Below are 24,519 nucleotides of genomic sequence, written 5' to 3' on the forward strand. Positions count from 1 at the left end.
CCACCTGTTTTTAACGCGGCCATTAAACTGATATGCGACTGTATCTATATAGAGGTGACTCATCCATATATCTTGAAAATTTGATCGTAATGGGATATCTTTTTCAATCATTTTGTTTTAAGTTTATTTATTTATTTTGAGAGAGACAGAGGCAGTATGAATGGGGGAGGGATAGAGAGAGACGGAGAAAGAATCCCAGGCAGGCTCCCTGCTGCCAGCACAGAGCCCAAGGAGGGGCTCGGACCACGAACCCTGAGATCACGACCAGGGCAGAAACCAAGAGTCCACTGCTTAACCCTCTGAGCCACCCAGGCGCCCCAATCATTTTGTTTTAACTTCAAAGGCTCAGAGTTGGGAGAAGGTGTTGGCTCCAATCTTTTTTTTTTTTTTTTTTCATTTTAGGAAAAGAGCGGTAAAAGATTACAGAATACTGCCGTATTACCAGTCTGATTCTTTTTCTCCCATAGGATAGCTCACTCATATCATGAAATATATGGAGCACAACTGTCACGCTCGTGCTTTCGCCCCTGCTCATCCCAACAGCTTGAACACCGGGCTAGCTAAAATGTGACGAGACGGAGTACACAGAAAGTGAATTTGCTTAGACGTGAGCCAAAACGGGAAGCAGGGGAGGACGCGCCAGGGACCTGAGAGATGGCTCGGACGACTCTGGGAGTAATTTTCCATGTGCACTGAAGGAAGATCTTGTAAGGCACAGCCTCAGGTTACACACGCTGGACTGCCATTCCGCAGGATTTACAAGCCATTACTGGAGAGCTCTCCTGGCCCAGGCGGGAGGAGGAAGAAATGTTCGCTGGCCCATAAAAAAAACTTTAGGTTACAGAGTAAAAGAAAAACAGGGCCCTCCTTCCGCAGAGGGAAGAAGCTCGCCCCCCTGGGGGTAGGGGTGGAGGGTGGGGGCGCTCCGTTTCCAGGACTTAGAGTCTGGCGAGGTTGCCGAGGGTTCGCAGCCGCTTCTGATTAGAGGGTGTCTGACACCCACTTGGGAGACCTCGGGCAAATTCGCACCCTCGGAGGCTCCCGGGAAGCTTCTGGTGCTGAGGCAGCAGAGAAGAGAGCGCCGCCCGCGCGCCGGCCTCCCCGCGGCTCCTCCCCACTCTCCCAGGCCCCCACTCCCAAACTTAAGCACACGCTCCCTGTTCCAGCCAGAGCCCTGCGTGAGTCTCTACACGTAGCCGCAGACAGCTCCTTAAATAGGTCGGAGTTGAGCAAACAATCCCAGACGTGGGGCCCGGGAAGGCGAGCGGAGGCGACCGCACCGGCGCGGCGGGTCAGCCGGCGGCCAATAGCCGGGGTGCGGCCCGCCCTGTCACCTCCCCCTCGGGGAGCCTATAAGTTGCCCGCGACGCCGGGGGGCGCCCGCTCCTCCGCGCCGGCCTGGTCTCGGCCGCCCTCCCGCCGCTCCGCCGCGCGCACTTGGCCCGCCGCCTCCCGCCCGCAATCGTCGGCCCCGGGCGGACCGGGGTCCCCGCGCTCTCGCGAGAAGTGCGCCGCTGCAGGGCAGTGGGGGCGCCGGGGCCGGCGCCGGCCCTCGAGAGGCCGAAGATGGGGTGCTGCGCCGGGAAGCCGCAGCTGCTGCTGCTGCTGCTGGCGCTCGTCTTGCAGCTCTGGAACCCCTGCGTGGGTGCAGACCCGGAGAGGCCTTCCAGCATCCCCACAGGTGAGCCCTCCCGCGGTTTGCCCGTGTCCCGGGAGGCTCGGCCGGCGGGGGTGGGGGTGGGGGCAGTTCATTCATCCACTGGCCCTTCATGCGGGGCTGGCCAGGTGAGTAGGTGGGGGGGGGGGCGTCCCCCCCCAGGACTGCAGAGGTGAGTAGGTGGGAGCCTGCCCTTCGCCAGGACCACCGAGGTGAGTGATCGTCCCTCCGCCTCGGGAGGGCTGAGGTCTTCCCCAGAAGTGCGCTAGGGCGGCGCTGGTCCCCGGGGAAGCACCCGCCCTCGCGGGTTCTCGGAGTTCTCCGTAACGTGGGAGCGCACGAAGTTTTCCTTCAGCACCAGTTGGGGTTTCCTTTTCGTCTTGCAGGTCACGGGGCACCAACACCTTTCGGGCAACTCTCCTTTCTCCTCCTGTCCTGGAATGGGCATGGTTTATTCGTGTTTGAAGAGGCAGTACTCCCTCTGTGACCTAAACACGGGGCTCAGTGTACTTTCTGATTGATGGTGACACATTCCTTCCAGCGCCCCAGGAAGCAGCGGGTAACACCTACCTCTTGCCAAAAACAACGCTCAAAACCTTGGCTGTTTTCTCTAAGGCGGACTGGCTACCCAATACCTCCAGGCGGCAGCTTTCCTCCTTGGGGATTTGGAGGGGAAGCTGTGGACACACATCTCCCCTTAGCCACCCTTTTCCTAAGCCTGGTGCCATTTCTTGTTTTCAGAAGCTGGAACTGCGGCGAAGAGTGCAGTCAAGTTCGTGTAAAACAAAACTTTTTACATTTAGCAGCATTAAAGAGCCTCACCACATGTTTGTCCAAACACACTCTGGTGCCATTTGCTGCGCAGGAGATATCCTTGGAGTATTCCACTTTTGTGCTCTGGCTCTATGGTCAGCTCTCTGAAATTAGATCTTGCCTTTAAATGTCCTTGTGCTGTACTGTTTCTTTTTTAAATTAGGATCATTTTGTCTTTTTTTTTTGTAAGCAAATAAGGCGTTTTTCTGCTTGAACTTTAAGCGGAAGGACAGAAATTTCTATTTCAGGTTTACAGTCAGAAAATGACATTTGATGTAGAACCCAGGTAGTCCATGTAAGCCATAGTTTTGTCTTTATCTTTACGTGTTTCAGAAGGCTTCAGTGGGCTGCATTGCCTATCTTTCTACATTCCTGCCAAACAGTACTTGCTTTGTGAGCTTGAGAAACTTCAGCATTTGGATGGATTTTTGTCAGTTACATGATGCTTTTCTTTCTCCTAGATGAATGTGTTTGGTTCACAATGCATTTCTGAAACCTGTGTGGTTCTTTTAAATTTGAACTAAGTTTTTTTCATAACTTTAACATTTCCTTCTAGTAAAACACCTAGAAAATAGACAAGTAAATGCCTCCAGCAAACTTGGAAATAGGGACATTAAAAAAAAATCCCTAGAAAAAATGACTTTCTTTGTTGAAACACCCAAGGAAACCTTACCGGGAAATAAAATAACCTCGAAGGGCTTTTCTTCCTTTAGAGGGACCTCTTCAGGCTTTGTATATTTTAGTTCACTGCATTACGAACACCGTCTCCCCCCAGCCCCCCTTTTTAATAGAAGGTATCTCTGTACCTTCCTTTAGGCTTACAGTCAAAGTCATCTTGCTTTCCCACTCTGGCTTTTAAGTTTCATGGACCTGGACAGTAAAAATTTAACGGATTGTAGCATAAGAGGGAATTGTAGATACGAATGTTTTCCTCAGAAAGTGACCACATAAAACCCACTGCTGAAATCTGAGTTCTGGTCGATCTTGGTGGGTAGGCATGGGGAATTCAGTTAGCGCCTACATGCAGGAAGATATTAATTCGTAATACGTGGAGGCAGCAGAAGCCAGTCTGAACTTTTGTGTAGGTAAATGTGATTAGCTGATAAACATAGAGGGTACACTGCTTGATAATACGGCCAGAGTCATGGACTATGTTTCATTTTCTCCCTTAAAATACTACAACTGAGAATAGCTAAATTGGAAACTTCCTTATCTAAGCATCAAGTGAACTTTAGAACTCGAACTTGTCTAGCTTACTAGGAGGTCTTTAAGAAAAGTGCTGATCATTACTCTCCAGCTGTATTTGTCACCATGTCCCAGTTAGCCATGAAGAAATGGATTATACCAGGCTTTCTTGGCCCAGTTGAAATTTTGAGCCAGATCATTATTTATTGAAAAGGGCCGTCCTGCACATTGTTCTATGTTTAGTAACATCCTTGGCCCCCACCCACTAGATACCAAAAGCACCCTCCTCCAAGTGTGAGAATGGACAATGTCTCAAAATGTAAAAGGACCAAATGTCTCCTGAGGGGAAAAATTGCCCGAGGTTAAAAACACCTGGATTAGAAAAATCTATGCGTACGGGAGGCAGTGTGGCGTTATGGTGTTACTGGAATGATAATAGCAACTCCTTTTTGAAAGCAAATGTTTATAGCGATTTTCCGTTTTTCCACTGTAGTAAGGAATGTGCTATTTGAATCACGTTAATCAAGTTTTGGAATCTCGTTTTTCCTAGCTCTGTTTGATGCTGTGTGTTGACCAGAGTTGAGAACATTGTTTTTAGTTATACCTACTGAGAGTTTGCTTGTGTACTGTGTTCGTTCCTTTTTGGTTACCACTTTGCTTTTAGCATGGAAAGAATCTAAGTAAGATTTTGGTTAATAACACTTATTTTCTCCTAGAATTATTTATAGGGATTTTACCATAAAAGTTTATCCCTGTGGGAGCTTTTGAGGCAAAACTCTCCTAATGAGTTTCCACGAATCAGATTAAAACCCTCATTTATCTTTCCTATAGTTTTCTGCCTTCCAGATGAGAGAAGGAGACGTGTGGATGTATTTCCGCCAAGCATTTACAACCAGGTCTCCAGGCCAGGATCAAACTTTTTGTGTGTTTTCTGAGGTACCTTGACTATTCCCTGATCTAAATTGGGCAGAAACCAAGTTTTGGGCAAAAATGAAGGAAATGGTTTCAGATGTTTCTGTCAAGACCAGTATTTTTCAACCATGTTCATTTATAAACTCTTTAATTTACTCTGGCGTATTCAGGGAGGAAAGCAAAGGTTTGTCCGATCTGCTGATGCAAACTGGCAATTTGGGGGGTGGAGAAGGGAAGACCAAGGTCCTGGAGAAACCTCTGGAAGGGGGGGTGGGGAGAGAGAGAGAGAGAGAGAGAGAGAGAGAGAAACCTCTGGAAGGGAGAGACAGAGAGAGAGAGACAGAGAGAGACAGAGAGAGGCTTGTCCTTCTGCACATTTTCTGTGTCCTGGGCTCCAGCCGCATGGAACAACTCATCATGCGTAAAAAGACTGTGCCTTTTATTTCGTAATATAAAAAGGGACATAGAAAACACCTCTGGAGAATGTGAGGATAGTAAATGAAAGTTAAATTAAAATACCCCTTTCTTCCCATCACACCAACTTAGACATTTTAAGAATAAACTCTGATTATAACAACTCTTTTGAGGATCGGAACCTGCAAACTACTGGTTGAAGTGCATCATCCTTGGAGGACAGTTGAGTAATGTCTAGTGGAATTGATAATTCACATACCCGGCAGGTCTGCATGTACAATACTCTCAAATTTCTGTGTCTGTCTGTTCTCTTTGAAATTCTATTCATTGGTAAGTCTAGCTCCTTGGAGATCCTTTCCCTTACTGTCTTTTGTTTGGCTCACTTTCTCACTTTTTAATGCAGTTGGTTTATATAAATAATACCTACTTTTATGATTGCTTTTTTTTTAATGTTTATTTTTGAGACAGAGAGAAACAGAGCATAAGTGGGGAAGGGCAGAGAGAGAAGGAGACAGAGAATCCGAAGCAGGCTCCAGGCTCTGAGCTGTCAGCACAGAGCCCGACATGGGAGTCAAACCCACGAACTGTGAGATCATGACCTGAGCCGAAGTCGGACGCTTAACTGACTGAGCCACCCAGGCGCCCCTGTATGATTGATTTTTATGTTTAACAAACTGTAAATTCTTTGAAGTGAGGGACTAAGTTATTCATTTTTGTGCTCGTCACAGTATCTCCCCTGTTCTGTCACCAAGGTTCTCGATGTATATTTGTTGAGTTTCTGGCCCACTTGTAGAATTTTGAAAAGTAGTAGGCAGTCAGTGAGATTGCTAGCTGCTCATTTCCCTAGGATTTTGACTGAATTCACCAACCTCCCTTTCTCTACCTGGGGACCCATACACTAACATGATGTAGCAATTTATCAATGAAATATCTGACAAGGCCTTGTTTCTGAAATGTGGTTGGCAACTCGTCTCCATGGGCTATATCTTTCTGCTCTACTTACCTTACTTAGTATAAAGTCACACCTTCAGGAATACTTTCAGGTGACTGGATATCATAATTTTTCAAAAAAAACTTATGGATGGTGAAGTGGAGACTTGAAAGGGTTATATAACCTGCAGAAGATCACATAGCTGGAAAGCTACACAGGAGGAACTCGTGTCCTTTCTCCAGGCCGTGCTCCGTGTCTTTCCTGACCTCCTTGTTGTTCTGTTGGACTTTCAGGACCTGGGGGAAAGAAATAGAGACCAGGCGTCAGAGACCTAAAGAAAAAAAAGGAATGTTTTGCTAAAAGGGAAACACATATTTGTAGGTTTATGTAAATGGTGGGGGAAAGGAATTGGCATGGGCTGCGGGAAAACTGGGCCCTAGGCCAGGGTGGCAAACTTTGGTTCTTGGTCCAAATCTGGTGGCACCATAGCTACCTGTTTTTGTATGGCTGGTGAGTTAACAATCGTGTTTACCTTTTTAAATGATTGAAGAATATCAAGTGAAAAATAGGACATTGTGACATGTGAAAGTTATTTGAAATTCCGTAGTCAGGGTCCATAAAGTTTTATTGGCAGACAGCCACACTTATTTATTTATAAATGGTCTGGTGCCATAAGGCAGAGTTGAGTAGTTGCCACAGAGACTGTATGGCTTGCAAAGCATAGATTATTTACTATCTGGCCTTGTATAGAAAAACTTTGCGGATCCTTGTTTTAGGAGATGACATTCCCGTTTAAGCTGTGGCTCAAACAGATCTGCTCTCTTGGAATGAGCCAGATTCTGGACAGTAGCAGCTGATTCTGGGCGTTTGAAAGGCCTGTTTTTCATTTTAGACTTTCCAGTGATTTCTGTGGTGTCTTTAATATAGTTTTAGGGCTTCTCTGTTATTTCTTTTTAAACATGGCATTGATGCTAACTAGACATGTACTTTGTTATAAATAGTGTACTTATGATCAGAAAGGAATAAAACACTAATGGCTGATTGGAAAGGAGATGCATCTTCTTCAGAGCTAGTGGGTGCTCTAGTATTTTGGTCTAGAAACTTGGTTATGAATTTGTGGCTCAGTTCCTGGGAGGAAATGATTCGCACATTTATCAATGAGTACTTTCATTTTTCTTCAACAATTGCTATGAATTAGACTGAACTGAGAAATTGGTGGCCTTTAAAGTGACAAATATTTTTCTTTGACACTTTACTAGCTTGCATTTGCAGTGGTGTGCTTGCCTCACTAAATTAAACTTAAAAACCATCGAGATTATATTAGCCAAGATATACTTATCCTGAGTAGTAGAATTATAGACTGTGTTGTAATTTGTTATCATTGTACTATTTACTACCTTAAGGCCTACAGTGTTACAGCCTGTGTTTGGAAATGATGTTACTGAGGATGGTCTAGCAGTACAGAATTTATTACTTTTCTATTAACTATGTCACAGGAATGCCCCTTCAAACACTATTGTTTATAATCAAAAAATAACTTTCAATATCTCCCACTCAGGATAACTTTATTTTAAAACACAATTCAAAGAGTGGACATGTGTTATTTTTATACACAGAGGAATGGTTTCCATTACATGTTTTCTTTTGCACGTTAGAGGAGGGAAATTGACTTCTGTTAATGATTTTACTTAATTTTAAGTATAAATGTCTTTATTAAAAAACCTAATTCAGGGGCGCCTGGGTGGTGCAGTCGGTTAAGCATCCGATTTCAGCCAGGTCACGATCTCGTAGTCCGTGAGTTCGAGCCCCACGTCAGGCTCTGGGCTGATGGCTCAGAGACTGGAGCCTGTTTCCGATTCTGTGTCTCCCTCTCTCTCTGCCCCTCCCCCGTTCATGCTCTGTCTCTCTCTGTCCCAAAAATAAATAAACATTGAAAAAAAAAAAACCCTAATTCAGGCTAGTGTATTTATTTGCTTGGTTACTGAATTGACTCAAGTATTTTTCAGAGCTTAAATTGTATCAGTAGCATACTGTAGCAGTTTTGGGAAAATAGCAATCTTTTTTTATTCCTATTGAAATTTGTTTATATCTTCTCTCTTAAATTTATATCTTAAAAGAGATGTGACTGAGGAAGAAGCTTAATTTGTTAGTGTGGAAATATACTTCATGTACTATTTCTATTCTATAAGGAATTTGTTTTAAACTGTAGTTTGTATAGGTTTAGAATTAAATTTTGTCTAACATGGGAAAAACTTTAAACCAAGAATGAGTAGTAGACAGTCTTTGCTTTCCTTTTTAAGATCAACAGTGATATCTTTTCTTTTACTGTTCTTTTAAATTTTATTCTTCCTACAAGGGAGTATCAGTTTCTATGCAAGTTTCTGAATGATGGGAGCACTCCATTATTAAGATGGAATGGCAGGGTCTGCTGCATCTGAGTATCTTCTCCTTTTAGGCTGAAGGTTCATATTTTTGGAGAATGACTGTGTTTCTAATCAAAATCTTCACTAGAGGGGCGCCTGGGTGGCGCAGTCGGTTAAGCGTCCGATTTCAGCCAGGTCACGATCTCGTAGTCCGTGAGTTCGAGCCCCACGTCAGGCTCTGGGCTGATGGCTCAGAGCCTGGAGCCTGTTTCCGATTCTGTGTTTCCCTCTCTCTCTGCCCCTCCCCCGTTTATGCTCTGTCTCTCTCTGTCCCAAAAATAAATAAACGTTGAAAAAAAAATTAAAAAAAAAAATCTTCACTAGAAAGGTAAAAAAAAACCACCACATGTTAATTTTAATACAATTGAAAGAACATGCAAAATTATATTCTCTACATTTACTCTATAGTAAGTATACAAATATACTATGTAAAACTTCTTTTTTTTTTTCAACGTTTATTTATTTTTGGGACAGAGAGAGACAGAGCATGAACGGGGGAGGGGCAGAGAGAGAGGGAGACACAGAATCGGAAACAGGCTCCAGGCTCTGAGCCATCAGCCCAGAGCCCGACGCGGGGCTCGAACTCACGGACCGCAAGATCGTGACCTGGCTGAAGTCGGACGCTTAACCGACTGCGCCACCCAGGCGCCCCTAATGTTTATTTTTGAGAGGAGAGAGAGAGAGCCTGAGCCTGAGCAGGGGAGGGGGAGAGAGAGGGAGGCACAGAATCTAAAGCAGACTCCAGGCTCTGAGCTGTCAGCACAGAGCCCGACGTGGGGCTCAATCTCACAAACCATCAGATCATGACCTGAACTGAAGTCAGACGCTTAACCGACTAAGCCACACAGGTGCCCCAAGCACATGCAATTTTTATCTGTCTCCCTACCATCCCCAGTCAGTCCCAGACACTCAAGTACACTAAGTTGATTATACATCATGCCACACAGCTTCACCCTCCTGCAGGCACAGCAGGAAGTGGAAGAGGTATGTGGAATCCTAGCAGTCTTAGGTTCTTCATTCTGGGCATTGTTCAGGAAAAACTCCAGAAGCTCTACTCCTTAATTCCCGTGGCCACAAAGTCTCAGGACAGAGCCACTGTCCTATTAGCAAGGCTCTGACATTGACTCGTCTGTTTCACTGGTTTGAAGCCTTATGGGGCTTAGGGTGCTGATTACTTACAGTTACTACATACACATTGGGCTAAGAAGGGAGCCAGTTACTTTTAGGTATTTTAATTCTCCAACTAGTTCTTTAAACATTTACTCCTTTTCTTCCTGGTTCTATCAGTATGATAAACACCAGCAGCCACTTCAACATCTCCAAAACAAAAAAATCAGCAAATACAGAATTTAAATCATTTCTTAAAAAAAACACACACAAAAAAAACACCTGGCAAACAGTTTGCAGGCAGACTAAAATGACCTCCCTAATTCAATCACCTAGGGAAGTCTCACAGAGCTGTTATGCAGGAAGCAAACTGGTCCTTTGATGGGATTTTCCAGTCATGCCCAAGCCAGCAATGAGGCCCCTTGTCTTCAGAGGCGGCCCCCCCCCCCCCTTCTCCTGCTCTAGCCATGTTAGGTCTTTCCTGGCCTCCAGCTGGCACCACAACTGTGACCAGAGTGCTCTGCTTGTCCAGACCATCTAAAATTCTTGTCAGCCACATCTAGAGAAGGACAATTCTCCTTTTCTTCTTAGTTTAGTTTAAACAAGGTTGGAATTTTTTAAACAGTGACTTTACTAGGTAACCAAAGGCAAAACAAAACAAAACTCCCAACTGGAAAACCACCAAAGCAAAGAAATGAACAGACTTACAAAGTAGAGACTCAGAGTTCTTACTATACTCTGACTTAAGTATAGTTAGAGACCTGCATACCTGGCATTTTTTGGGCAGTTTCTAGGTTCTGGGTCCTTGCTCAGCTTTTCTTTCTCCATTCTTCAATCCCATTTCTACTTTTTCTCACCATGCTCTTTTATACATACAGCTCTTTCTTCTCCAGGGTTGGAGTTCATAAAGTCCACAGACTTTATATTTCCAAAAGTGTTGCTAGGTTGTGAAATAATAAGAAATATATATTTTGTTCTCTGCCCCTGGTTCCTGCTAATATCTGGTCTTTGATCCTGGTTCCTGACACAGAGCTTCTAAAACCCTTGTAATTTTTCAGTGATAGAAGTATCTGTCATAGAACTACTAAATCCCTTAGAATTCCCTAGGTGGTAAGAATGTCTTTTGTTCTAATGAGGTGACTCTTGATGGGCTCTTAAATGGGAGCTCTTCACCAGAAAAATCAAGCCATGATTAGAAGCTTGAAGCTTTCAGCCCTGACCTTTGTCTTCTGAAGAGGGACAGGGTTTAGAAAATAAGTTACTAATTGGTTATACCTACATGGTGAAGCATCTATAACAATCCCTAAGGTATGGAGTTTGGAGAGCTTCTGGGTTGGTGATTACATCTATATGTGAGGAAGGTGGTGCAACCAAACTCTATGGGGACACATGGGATCCTTTCAGACCTCACCCTATGTATCTCTTCATATGACTCTTCACTTGCATCTTCTAAAATATCCTTTGTAATAAATTTGCAATAGTAAGTAAGTTGTTTTCCTGAGTTCTGTGGGCTGTTCTAGCAAATGATCAAACCTGAGGAGGAGCTCTTAGTAACTTCTTTTTTTAAAAAAAAATTTTTTTTTCAACGTTTATGTATTTTTAGGACAGAGAGAGAGCATGAACGGGGGAGGGGCAGAGAGAGAGGGAGACACAGAATCGGAAACAGGCTCCAGGATCTGAGCCATCAGCCCAGAGCCTGACGTGGGGCTGGAACTCACGGACCGCAAGATCGTGACCTGGCTGAAGTTGGACGCTTAACCGACTGCGCCACCCAGGTGCCCCAGTAACTTCTTATTTGTAGTCAAGTCAGACAGAAGCTGTGGGTTATCTGGGGACCTGCTACTTGTGATTGGCATCTGAAGTGGAAACAGTCTTATGGGAATGAGCCCTTAACTTTTAGGATCTGTGCTAATTCTGGTTGAATTGAATTGAACAACAGGATACTCATTTGGTCTGGGAAAATTGGCCAGTGTGGGGAAAAAGTCCACACATCTGGTGTCAGAAGTACTGTGTGTAGTACTAGAAGAGAAACATTCCTGCATTTCCCTAGACATAAGTACACTAGGTATTTTTATAGTTTCATGGGTCATATCAGCATAACCCTAGCCTTTGGCCAATCTATTTTCTTTTGTAAGGAAAAGTTTTAATGCATTTTTGCCTATAACTCTTTTGGTATTGCTTTAATTCTTGGTTTTGAGCACCAGTTTACATTAGCTTTTATGAGTCTACATACTTTAATAAATCTATTTTATTTAATTAATTTAACTTTAAAAATTCTCCCAGAATACATTTTTTTCTAGAGGTAACTAACCTATTGTAACTTCTTAGATACAAACGTATGCTAGAAATAATTCCCATTGTGTAATATTACAAAGCATGACTATTAATATTTCAAAATTTAATTTGAGTATTTATTCATTGGCTAGTCTGTGTTCTGTGTTGCCTTATGGGAAGGAGAAATAGAAAAACAAAACAAGACAAACAAAAAAGCACACTAGACTCAGTCCCTGTTCCATATTGAGATTCTGAGATTCTTACAGGAGAAATGATGCATATGTAACAAATCAAAGAAGCACTTACGGTGAAGCAGCCTGGCCTGTGGGGAATAGCACTGACATCTGGGTATCAGGAAACCTTGATCTAAGTTCTAACCCCTCCATTCACCAACCTTGAGCCAATTATCTTGCTTCTCCAGACTTCCTTTGTAATGTATGTTCTTTATAGCTCCGTTATTTGATGTCTCTTGAATTGTGTCAGGAAGTGGAGTGGAGACAAAGGCTGCAGGAACCAGAAAACAGATCTGAAGAAACTTGCTATCAATACATCCCTTATGCCAAAGGAAGCATAGACACAAAGTTGCTTTGTATGTTAATATTCTAGTTCTCTCAGGAGCTGGAGTTGGACAGGCCTTGATACTGCTTTTTTCCCTAATTAACTTTTGATTTAGAGGTAAGAAAATAAGCCCAAGAATAACTAGAATTAAATTTACATTTAAAAATATTCCAAGCATTTTTATGTGAGAGGAGAAACTAGTCTAGTGTTTGATATGAAGGTGTTTTCTGTCTTCTGAGAGAAATCATGTACTCTTCAGTACATTTAAATACTGGAAGCTGTTTTGAAAAATGGCTTTATATTCCTCTGCTTCAGTCTTGACTGTTTAAGTCCTACTGGTTATTAAAAATGATGCTGGTAATTCTCTAAAATTAAAAAGAAGCTATTGTAAAAAATTGGAGGCCCTCTTCCAAATTGTTCCCGAAATAGTCATCAAATCACCTATCCAATTTTTAGATTCACTAAATACCTTTAAAATATGATTGCATTCAGTAAACTGGAAACATGGTAAATAAAAAGAAAATCAGTTTATAGGGTGAAAGTATTTGTGTGTGTGTGTATGTCTCTGTGTCTGCATGTGTCTCTAGCCATGGAGATTAGTTAAGCCTTAAGAATGGATTATAAAGTTGGAATGCCTTTTGATCTGGACTTTTCTTTGGTATATTGCTCAATCACTGTCACAGTACCATTTATTCTACGTGTGTGTGCGCCTCTGGAATGGAGTATACCTTGTGAGTGGTAGTGTCTTAGACCCAATCTTTTCAGGAGATGGTGCCCTATGCTTTTTCTCTTTTCTTGGCTTTTACTGTTACTGTTTGCAGAGATTTTATGTAAATTGAAGGAAGCAGTTCAAATAAAACAATTGGAGGGGGAAAAGGGTGGCTTAGTTTTGAAAATATTTACAGTTGTTACTTTTTCATGGGCACCATTACCAAAATCACAGAACGATTTAGCCTGGATGTTGTTTTTGGAGATTAACCTTGGTTTATTGAATAAGAAAGTAAGCATTAGCAGATGTTTTTTTCCTATAGAGTCGGTAAGGTTAAAGAAAGATCTCTTTTAAAAACTGATAAACTAACCTTTGTATTATTATTTAACACAAAGCGGTTGGTATTTTCCCGTCCCATAAGCATAAGGTTTTCTCGTAGGGTATAAAATCCTAAGCAGCCAAGCCCCCCTTCTCCATAGCAAGTCACGGACTGGCCTCGATGGCAGTGGTACGAGCAGCACCATTGTGGGCTACTATTTACGGATGAGTGGATAGGGAAAATTTTTCAGGTTGAGGGTAAAAGATAAACTAAGAAGCTTACTTTATACCGAACATGCATACCTAAGAGATGACTACAATTCATAGTTAACATCTTTTCTGTAACTGGATGCAAGATGGGAATTTTTCTTAACACGTGTCAGAATAGCCCACACTTGAATTAGTTTCAAGCTTATTTGAATTGTAGAAAACTCTTTTGAAAATGAGTCCTATTCAGTGTGAAGAGGTGGTGGGAGGTAGAAGGTAAGTGGAGAAGGTGAAACTGCTTGCAAGCATGTTAGAAAATGATAACATATGTGATTCGAATGTGTTCTGACAATTAATTCAAAAAACTGAACTAGAAGCCACTGCCCCAATGCTGGCAAAAGGGAACTTTATTTATGTAAAATTGGATGTGCACTGAACAAATTTGGTTTGAGTATTTTCCTACTTAGGGATTTGTTTATCTGGATTATGCTAATTGATGGCATAGCATTCCTATTATTCACAATAAATTGTATATCCCAGCCATTCTTGCCATGCATGACTCCCAGCCTGCAGTCCTGTGTACCCGGACATGCGCACCAAGACAGTGTGCAGTACTGGGCTTGTTTTTCACTTGGTTGCCTTGGGGATCAGTAGAGGTTCAGAAACATAGACACTGTGACTCTGAAGACCACATGGCAGAAGAGGGTGCTTCACGTCTCTTAGTATTTCTCATAAACTATGGTAGAAGCCTGTTGTGCCTTGAATTATCTGGAAAGCTATATTGGTCCCAGTTTCATCTTGGATATTTTACTAAGAATTTGAGGACGATATTCCTTTGCATTTCAAACGTTAAGCAATACAGAAGAGAATGTTTGCTTTCTACATATAGCCAAAGAGGGTTCACCATACAGCAAGGAGGTTGGATACCTCTAACTATGAATTAACTAAAGTATGTATGAGCTCACCTGGCTTACTGGGATACAGTCAGATGCTAATAAGCTGCTTACATGCTAATTAGGAAAAGATGCCCTGTGGCCTGAGACAGTGTAGGGTAATGGTTAAGGGGAGAGGGTTTTGGAATCAGACAGCCTGAATTTAAATCTCCTCTCTTTTCTCTTTTTTGCTGGTTATCCTTGGAATAAGTTACTTAACCTCTCTGAATCATCTTTTCTTTATAAAGGTAATTGTCTCCTAAAGTTGATTTGAGGATTAAATGTTATAATGCCAGTAAAAGGCTTGGCACAGGGTCTGCAAACAGAAAATGCTCAGGAAGTGCTACTAACTAATGTTATTATTTTACACAGTATAATTCTGATTAACATTATCCTAAAGTAGAACCTAGAATGTATAGAGTTAATTCTTGTATTCTGATTGGCAATGGAAAAAAATTATAGGCTCTCAATAAATTCTAGAGAATAAGTTTTAACAAGTTAAGATATAAAGACAACTTTTTTTTTCCCCCAGGGGAACCCCAAGGAAATAAATAATAAATTTAGTGGCACAGTCTCTTTGGTGATGTTCCTTATTTACTCAAATTCAAATCTTTGAAGTCACTTTTTCTCATTCCTCTGATTTATTCTTGATATTGAAATGTGTTGAGTTTCACTCATTATTTTCTCTCTTTCTGTTTTTTTTTTTTGGTTTCATTTATAATGGAAAGCATATCTGTGTATAATATGTCATTATCTCAAAAAGATAAAACTTTTTTGAGATAATCATAATACTGTTATCACACTCAATAGTAATTCCTTCGCATCATCTAATGCTTATTCAAGTTCACTTTTGCAACCTTTCTCAAAATTGTCTTAAAAAAAAATCTTGGGGCACCTGGGTGGCTCAGTTGGTTAAGCATCTGACTTTGGCTCAGGTCATGATCTCATGGTTCATGAGTTCGAGCCCCGCGTCGGGCTCTGTGCCAACAGCCCAGAGCCTGGAGCTGCTTCAGATTCTGTGTCTCCCTCTCTCTCTGCCCCTCCTCCGCTCACATTCTGTCTCTCTCTCACTCAAAAATAAACATTACAAAAAAAAAATCTGTGCTTTTACAGTTGGTTTGATCAGGGTCCATTAATTTCTCCTCCCAAACACTCCCCAAGCTATCACCAACTTAGTCCAGGCTGCAGATCTTGGGCAGCTTGAGGGTTAAATCCACCCTGCTTGCTGTCTCCCAGAAAACTTGAACTAAGTGCTATATTTTTAAAATCAGGAAATTTTACCTGAAGTCCAGGATTTATTTCTCTTGAAGGGAGGTGGGGAAGGAAGACCTGGAAGGCTGGATTTGCCTTCCCACGTGGCAACAACAGCTGGCTGATGCTGAGGGTTCTCTGCCTGTGGCTGGTGCTTGTGCCCCTGTGTTCACCACAGCTGGCACCTGGCCTCTTCACTAATATGTGTTTGCAACTCCTGCTCTGGGCACACATCGCAGGATGAAATAGTTATAATTGCTTCTTAAGTTATCACTCCTGTCTCATCTTTCCATAGTCCTCTTTCTCGAGTCTGGTGGCTCGTAACCAGGAGTGATTTTGCCCCCGGCCCAGGGGATACTTGGTAATGTGTGGAGACATGTTTTGACTGTCATGAGTGGTGGGTGCTCCTGGCATCCTGTGGGTGGAGGCCAGGGATGCTGCGGAAACATCCTGCGATGCACACCACATTCCCCCACAAGAAGGGATTACCTGGCTCCAAATGTTTCCAATTTCAAATTTCACTGCCCTGTTCAGAAGCTCCCTGTGCCTTCCCTATTTTCACAGGTGTGAAATACTTCCCAGTTTTCACTCTGTGTTCATACTGGACTCCTCAGTGTCCAGCCAAAATATTATACTTTTGCCTTTCTTAAGTCCTATCTCTTTTTTCAGTTCCTTTTCTCTGTCAGAATCCCTCTTGTCCTTTTTAAGACCTCCATCTTTCCCATTCATGAAGCTGTCTTTGATGACACCTTATCACAGTATTCTCCAAAAATCATTTTATTAGAACTGGAGACTTTTTTTTTCTGGAGACTTTTTAAAAGATGACCTATTTTAACATTTTCCCTTATTACCGTCCCTGCTTCTCTAATCCAAGAAACTGAATCTAGAGATATTAAGTGATATATCCAAGGCGTCTCCTGGTTCTTTGCCTCCCCCCCCCCCCCCCCGTGCTAATACATGTTACTTAATTAGGTATTTACTATGTTATTCTAAATCTTTTCATATGAATTAACTTCAAATTCTCAGCTGGATTTACCTGCAGGAGGACATTGACAGTATCTCTTATTTTGGGTACCATGTCTATGAATTGCTATGCCTGTCAACTGCAAGCCTCTGGAAGTTTCTTTGCCCAGGAGCCCTACGGAAGGGTAGTCTGGTAACCCATGGCTCACCTCAGTCACAACTAATGAGAGAAGTGGGTAACTATGTTTGTCAGAGTTCCATTCAGGAAAGAGAAGCCATTTTAGATATCTGGAGCAGAAGGGGATTTAACAAAAGTAAGTATGGACTTACACAATTACAGGAAAGGCTGGAAGAGCAGGCTTTAGGCTGACCCTTTAGCCTTGACTCCTAGAATAGCAGAGCAGCTGACCAAAGTAGGACGTTACCTACCTCAATTACAAATGGGTGGTAGATGGGAATATGCTGCCGTAAATATAATTCAGAGATCAGGAAGTTGTCTCCATTGACTCCTTATTCACACAAAACTGGTAACTAGACTCTGGAAAGCAGAATTCAACTACTGCCTCTGCAGTATGTCTGTCTGTGTGTCTGTCTTCCTCCCTCTCTCCTGTTCTCCCTTTCTCTCTAGCTGTATAAAATGGAAGACTGGAACACTGGTGTAGAGCAACTCCACATCTTTTTGACCATGCTTACCAGCGGAAACAGACAGAAATCGTGGGGAGAAGACCACTTGTCTTCCACATCTCATAGAACTGAATCTGGATGATGGGGCATAATTTTCATCTAGAAGCTTAGCTCCAAAGGAGTTGGAGACATATGGCTTTAACATTTATTTTTTTTATGACTTTTTTTTCAGTAATCATTCTTTTTTTTTTTTTTTTAAATTTTTTTTTTTTTTCAACGTTTATTTATTTTTGGGACAGAGAGAGACAGAGCATGAACGGGGGAGGGGCAGAGAGAGAGGGAGACACAGAATCGGAAACAGGCTCCAGGCTCTGAGCCATCAGCCCAGAGCCTGACACGGGGCTCGAACTCACGGACCGTGAGATCGTGACCTGGCTGAAGTCGGACGCTTAACCGACTGCGCCACCCAGGCGCCCCTCAGTAATCATTCTTGAAGCTTGACAAATCATTCAGTATTTTCAGAATTTGATGGCTTTTTGGCAGTAGGGATGCAAGTATGGGGTCAGCGTTACATGAAACATATGGTCTACTTACACGAAAGTCTGTCATAAAGTTCTAAGATTTTTGAATGCTTTTTCAAGTTTTAAGAACCAACTGCTGAGGAAACTCATGGGAAAAAGGAAATAAAACTATAAAATAGAGGCAGCTAAGTAGTAGGAATTTATCTCTTCTTATCCTTTTTTTTTTTAGACCCTTTTTGTAGTGGATCGTAACCTACATGGAGAACAGTATAGGGCAACTTATCTCTAATTACAGTTTTATAGTGTTTGTTTGACTTTCGGCTGTTTGTTCATTTTCTTCTTTTCTAGTACTTTCATCTTACACAACACCCTATTAGATTTCAGTGAATACTTAGCTGACTAAAGTCACTTTTCTGAGATGAAACAACTGGGGCTTATTTAAGGCTTCTGGAATTTGAGAGGGTCAAGAGATAACGGAAAAAATTCTGGCTCATTTAGGAAGGAAGGATTTAATTTGACTCCACTTCTTAAGTATTCATGAAAGCAAAAGTACAAGAGAAAACTTTGTGGATTACCATAACTATACTTAACAATTATAGACTTATTTTTAATGATTTTTATTTGAAAGTTTGGTTTTCATGTAATTTTTTTCTTTACTTTTATAGTTTCTTTGCTCATAGCAGAAACTATAAATAAGCCTGTGGCTGAAACTTCTGCTGAGCAAATCTACATGAGTATCTTGCATTATAATTAGAATGTTGGGCTTTCTCAAAATTATCTGGAGTTGAGACATACAAATATTTCATATTACTTGACTTCTCTAGGCTCTAAGCTCTTCCCTAACTACACATGGCACTTATTTATTATTCAATTACATGTTTTGCTTATTTTTGACAACTCCAGATGTTAAGTACATACATTTCAATGTTAAAATGAACAAACTAACAAAGCTAGGTTGGATATGGATGGATTAGATTAATAAATAAATGCCAATATAGGTTGAATATGCTACCATGGCAATTTTAGCGTTGGGGTTTTATGTGTGTATGTTTAAAATGATAAGTCTCAACATTTACAGATGTTTTTCATCTGTAAATCATTCTGAAGACTCATAAGAAGTGACAAATCTTTTGAAGACATGGTGAAGCAGCAGGAATCAGTAAGAATTACAACACAACAGACTTCATGAAGATGGTATAACCTCACTGAAAAATTTTGTTTTAGTTACGATGAAAATATCTGAATATAAATGAAAATGAAGGCATTTAAAAAGAATAAATTAAATTTGTCCATAATCCCACTATCATTAGTAAACAATGTAAAACATTTTGATAGTTTTTTCCCTTTTTTGGTTCACATTTCTTCATACATTTTCTTTATTTTTAAAAAATTTTTTTTTAATGTTTATTTTTGAGACAGAGAGAGACAGAGCATGAACGGGGGAGGGACAGAGAAAGAGGGAGACACAGAATCGGAAGCAGGCTCCAGGCTCTGAGCCATCAGCCCACAGCCTGACGCGGGGCTCGAACTCACGGACCGTGAGATCATGACCTGAGCTGAAGTCGGATGCTTAACCGACTGAGCCACCCAGGCGCCCCATACATTTTCTTTATAAAATCAGGATACATATATTGACAAGCATAAAGAGATAGTTTTATATTCTACCATATTCATGAGACACTACACTGTAAGTGTTTTCTCATGGCTTTAAATACTGTTGAAGTTATGATTTTTAAGTAACATTTTGATATGTGAGATAATGCTATAATTTCTTTAAAAATTTTTTAAGTTTTATTTATCTATTTTGAGAGAGACAGAGATTGCATGAGTGGGGAAGGGACAGAGAGAGAGGGAGAGAGAGAGAATCCCAAGCAGGCTCCACACTGCCTGCACAGAGCCCGATGTGGGGCCCAAACCCACGAAACTGTGAGATCATGACCTGAGCTGAAATCAAGAGTCAGATGCTCAACCAACTGAGCCACCCAGGTGCCCCAATAATGCTATAATTTCTATAACCATTTTATTATTGGATATATGGTTTCTTTTTCTACTTTTTATTAATGGAAATAATATTATAGGGATATTCTTGAAAATGAGTTTTGGTTTCCTATTTTTAGAAGATAGGTCCAAGAAACAAAGTACTGAAATCGAAGGAAATGAACTCTTTGAACTCCTGTTGCATATTATCGAGTTGCTTCTTAGAGGTTATATGGTTTGTCATCTTCACCGGCAGGGTACCAAATGGTCTGTTGCATGGAATTCTCAGCTGCACGACTTTTAAAAGAATTTCTTCTAGTTTTTATGGGAAATCGAGTTTGATTCTCCAATTTATAGTGATTTATTTCTTAACTTGCCAAAATGAAAGCATTTGTTTGCCCCTGCAATTTCTTCTGTGAGTTGCATGTTCATATCAACGAAGTATGCATTCTAGTGGAGTGAGAAAGGAACAATAAATAGACCTATCAGGGAGATACCAGTACTACAAAGAAAAATAAAATGAGATTAGGGGCAAGACTGTTGAAGTGGGCCGTGCTGTTTCAGGTAGTGTTTTCAGGGAGGACTTTTCATATTGGTTACATTTGCACAGACACAAAGGGAGGAATTGTCACTGGAAGAAGAACATTATAGGCAGCCAGAGTCACAAGTGCCAATACCTTAGAATGTGCTTGATGTGTCTGTCCCCGGAACAGCAAGTGTTCCCATGTGCCTGCAGGAGGGGCAGGGAGGGCTAGTGGTGTTAGTGGTGGAAGAGGAGATCAGAGTGACAGGACAAGATCCCTTAGGGACTTGTAGACTATGACGAGGAATTTGGATTTTATTGAGAACAAGCCCCTTTGCTGTATGGCTATGTGGAGTACACTGATCCCTCAGCTGGTAGAGTTGTAGACTTGTTATTCAGGGGTGGTGTCAGGAATAGGTTGAAGTGGGCAGGGATAAATGCAGGGAGATCCTTCTGGAGGCCATTTCAGTAGTCCAGGGAAGAGATGATGGTGCCCAGATTTAGGCCAGTCACAGATGGTGGTGTTGGTAAGGCTGAATTCTGCAGTGCTGATAGAATTCGCAGATAGATTGGGTGGGGAATGTGAGCAGAACAGAGGGGCTGAAGTTTTTCATGTTAACAGTTTAAATTTGTCCCCAGGTTCAGGCATCTACTGGGAGTCTTGGAACTTATCCCCCACCATTAAGGGGCAACTACTGGATATGTAAATCAAACTGTCATGCTGTATACCTTAAACATACACAGTGATGTAGGTCAGTCATTTCTTAATAAAACTAGAAAAAAAGGTTAAATTTGCCTGAATTTATGTTAGTAATATAGTCTAGGTGCCATGTATTTCTCACTTTTGTTTGCATGGATTGGAACTTCTTTAAGGAACTTTGGTAACTGTTTTATATAGTTATTTGAATAATCACCGTGATTAAAATTTATAGTCTTTTTTTTTGTGTGTCTCTAAGTTTGCTCTCCAAACGTTTATTCAGTAAGGTGCTGGTACTGAAAAGCAGGCCTGCTACTACAGAAATTTTGCAAGGGAAGTCAGAGTGTTAAACTCTAGGAAGAAGTCCAAAACAGCTGCTGTGATTCACTGAACTGTTTTCACTAAGTTTGGGAGGGAGCATTCCGCAAAAATGATCGTTAAAGTGCTGAAAAATTGCAGGGCAGCTTGAAGCAGATTTTTAAGTTTATAGAAATTGCCATATAACTAGAGCAAGGAAGATGGGAACAAATTTGGGGGCGGGGGGGGGGGTGTCTCTGGCTTCATGACTGTAAGATCAGTCAGTGCTCCTGCAGAGTCAGCTGTGGTTTGCACCAAGGCATCAGTGTATTTGGTTTGACAAGAGATCGGAATGTGCTGATGGTTCCTTTCTCTTAGGGTTTGATGCAATATATTAATTAAAAAACTTTATTTGAATTCATCTTTCAAGTGTTTGTTATTTATCATGCTTCATATGTTTAAAAGCAAGCACCGGGAGATTTGTGTACTTGGGAAATACTTCCTTTTCCATTTAGTTCAATGGGAAAATTAATTGTGCAATATGAGAGGTTTGAATTTTGTAGCATTTTCACTGACCATCCTTTGCATAAAACATGCAGCTACCCTGTAGTTGGAAAAAGGCCCCCAGTGTTTCTGATATGTGCCACCGTTAGTTTTCAGAAGGAAATGGAGGGAGAAAAACTGGAAAACAGACACCAAAAATGAATAAGCAACGAGAGGAGAAAAAAAACAATGGAGACAAATATCTGGAGGGAATAGTTTGATACAGCTGGACAGTGAAGTTGGGACTAAACTTTTCTGCTAATTGAATCAAACAAGGAAACTTGTTGGATTACATAATTTTCCATTTACTGAAAAAAAGAAAATACCAAACACACATTGATTTAGGTGACAAAAATGTGTTTAGAAAAAAATTAGTTTCTTTCAATGAAGGAAATTTAATAGTAGTAGATAGTTCAGTTGTGGTTTATTTACAGTTACTTTCAAAGGGCTGTTTTCTTATTGTGTTAAATTGTAACTTGGTAATTGCTTTTCTGAGAGGAACATTTAGTAAACCATGCAGTAGGAGGACATTGTTACAAATCCTCTGTCTAGGGACAGAAATGAAGAAATCTAGAATAGCTGGCAAAGAGGGGGTCCCTGGGATTATATTCAATCTGACTCCCTATACACACAGCACATTTTTTCACCTGATTTCATCTTTTCTCCATGGCTCAGTTTTAGAGTGAATTCCTCTGAGTTCTTCCCTAACCCCCCCAATTTAAAATCTCTCATCTCCTTCTTGCTTTGAATTCATTCTTAGCATTTACAGCAATATCCACTTGTACTTAGTTATTGAATTATTTGCTTACTGTCTCTCACCCCGCTCCCATCCCCACTCCCTATGATAGTGTAAAATCCATGAAGGCACTGATTGATTCTTCCAAGAATATTTACTGAGTGACTACTGTGTGTCAACTAGAAGTTAGGGATACAGCTCCTAAAGTTTACATTGTCCTAAAGTCTGGTGTTTGCTTAGATCTCTAACATTTAGCACATAGTGCCTAGTTCATAGAGAACCATCAATAACTGTTGGGAGAATGAAAACCATTGAGGATTATTTGCAGGGCTCAAAGGTGGAATGGAGTCAGTGAGGAATATAAACTTCTGCTGAGGCTGGGACTCTTTTCCCCTGTCACAGGCTGAGATTTCCAAGTGCCTCTGACTGTGTAGTCCTCCTTTGGTGCACAAGGGTTTCTCTCTGACCGCAGTGATCTACTTCTCTGAAAAGGCACATAAGAATAATCCAGAGATTCTGAATGATTAATTGGTCTGAGGTGGGTCTGGGGCATAAGGTTTTGTTTTTGTTTTTAAAGCTCTTTAGGTTTTTGTATTATGCGTGCAGGGTCCAAAATTACTATCCCCAAGGAAGAAGAGTATGGAGTTGAGAGGATTTTCCTCTCTTCAAATACCGCTTGTTTTATTTTGGCAGCAGAGTTTTTAGGTAGGGTGTGTGCATGTATGATTGTGTGTTTTTTTCTCCAGAAGGAGTTTTGAATTTGTTTCCATGCCATTCTAATAATTATCAGAACATCACAAATTTTCACCAAATACCATGGAAGCCTGAGATATTTTTCACTGCCTGAGCCTGAGTATGTTTTAGGTCAGGATAACTTTTTTTTTCCATTACAAACTAGAACCTCCCTAATGTTAGATATTATTTTGTAAAACTGCATTTGATGAGTTTATACAGTTTAAGATGCAAAATAATATCTATTTTAATGTAGTTAACTTTGTACTTTTCTTTTTGGACATAGTTTATCTAAACACCCAGCTCTCTCTCTATGTTATTTATAGTTGGAGAAAGGAAAACCATTTACTGACTTTATTCAGCACACGGTATGAACAAATGAGTTTTCTACCTCTCGGCACATAATACATTATAAAAATTACAAGAGGGCAAAAACTGTAGAAACATACTGTGTTGTTGATAGAAGCAGGCATATTGACATTCAGACATCAAAATGGAGATCAAGAAGTTAAAGGTAAAAAACAGCATGTGAAGAACTTATTAAGGGGATAAATAGCTGTATAGGATTAGATGTGTTTTGGGGAATTCCTGTGTCACTGGAAAGTATAGTAAGGAATGATCATGACACATCAGGAAGAGATTACACTTGGGGCCCTCTACTTAATTATAGTATTTTATAGAATGATTTTTGTTAAGGGTTTAGAGGAAGATCCCAGGCTCCATGGTGTAACTGACTGGAATGCTCAACGATTAAAAATGCTAACGGTAATTTGTGAATTTGAGAAATATTTTCTAGTCTTATTTTAAGCCATGTTATATATTTCTGAAAAATGACACCTCAATAGTGTAGTGAGTTTTCTTTACTTTGAGAAATTCTGGAATTAAGAGTGATTGAGTGGGAATGCAAGCTGGTGCCGCCACTCTGGAAAACAGTATGGAGATTCCTCAAAAATAGAACTACCTTACGACCCAGCAATTGCACTATAAGGCATTTTTGTCCAAGGGATACAGGTGTGCTGTTTCGAAGGGACACATGCACCCCCATGCTTATAGCAGCACTGTCAACAATAGCCAAAGTATGGAAAGAGCCCAAATGTCCATCAATGGATGAATGGATAAAGAAGATGTGGTATATATGTACAATGGAGTTTTACTTGGCAATCAGAAAGAATGAAATCTTGCCATTTGAAACTATGTGGATGGAACTGGAGGGTA

General features: G+C 41.2%; 1 protein-coding gene across 2 annotated transcripts in view; it reads left to right on the top strand.

Moving 5' to 3' along the window:
* The first annotated feature begins 1,159 nt into the window (after window positions 1-1,159).
* Window positions 1,160-24,519, top strand: part of PLOD2 (procollagen-lysine,2-oxoglutarate 5-dioxygenase 2) — a 101,484-nt gene continuing 78,124 nt past the window's right edge. Inside the window, exon 1 of one of the 2 annotated variants that reach the window (XM_043595204.1) lies at window positions 1,160-1,681. In XM_043595204.1, coding sequence (XP_043451139.1) covers window positions 1,567-1,681 — 115 coding nt within the window. In that variant the 5' untranslated portion in view covers window positions 1,160-1,566. The remainder of the gene's footprint in view (window positions 1,682-24,519) is intronic. The other variant, XM_043595205.1, reaches the window with a different exon arrangement.

Source organism: Prionailurus bengalensis, chromosome C2 (assembly GCF_016509475.1).
Source record: "Prionailurus bengalensis isolate Pbe53 chromosome C2, Fcat_Pben_1.1_paternal_pri, whole genome shotgun sequence".
In the NCBI taxonomy this organism is placed as follows: Eukaryota; Metazoa; Chordata; class Mammalia; order Carnivora; family Felidae; genus Prionailurus; species Prionailurus bengalensis.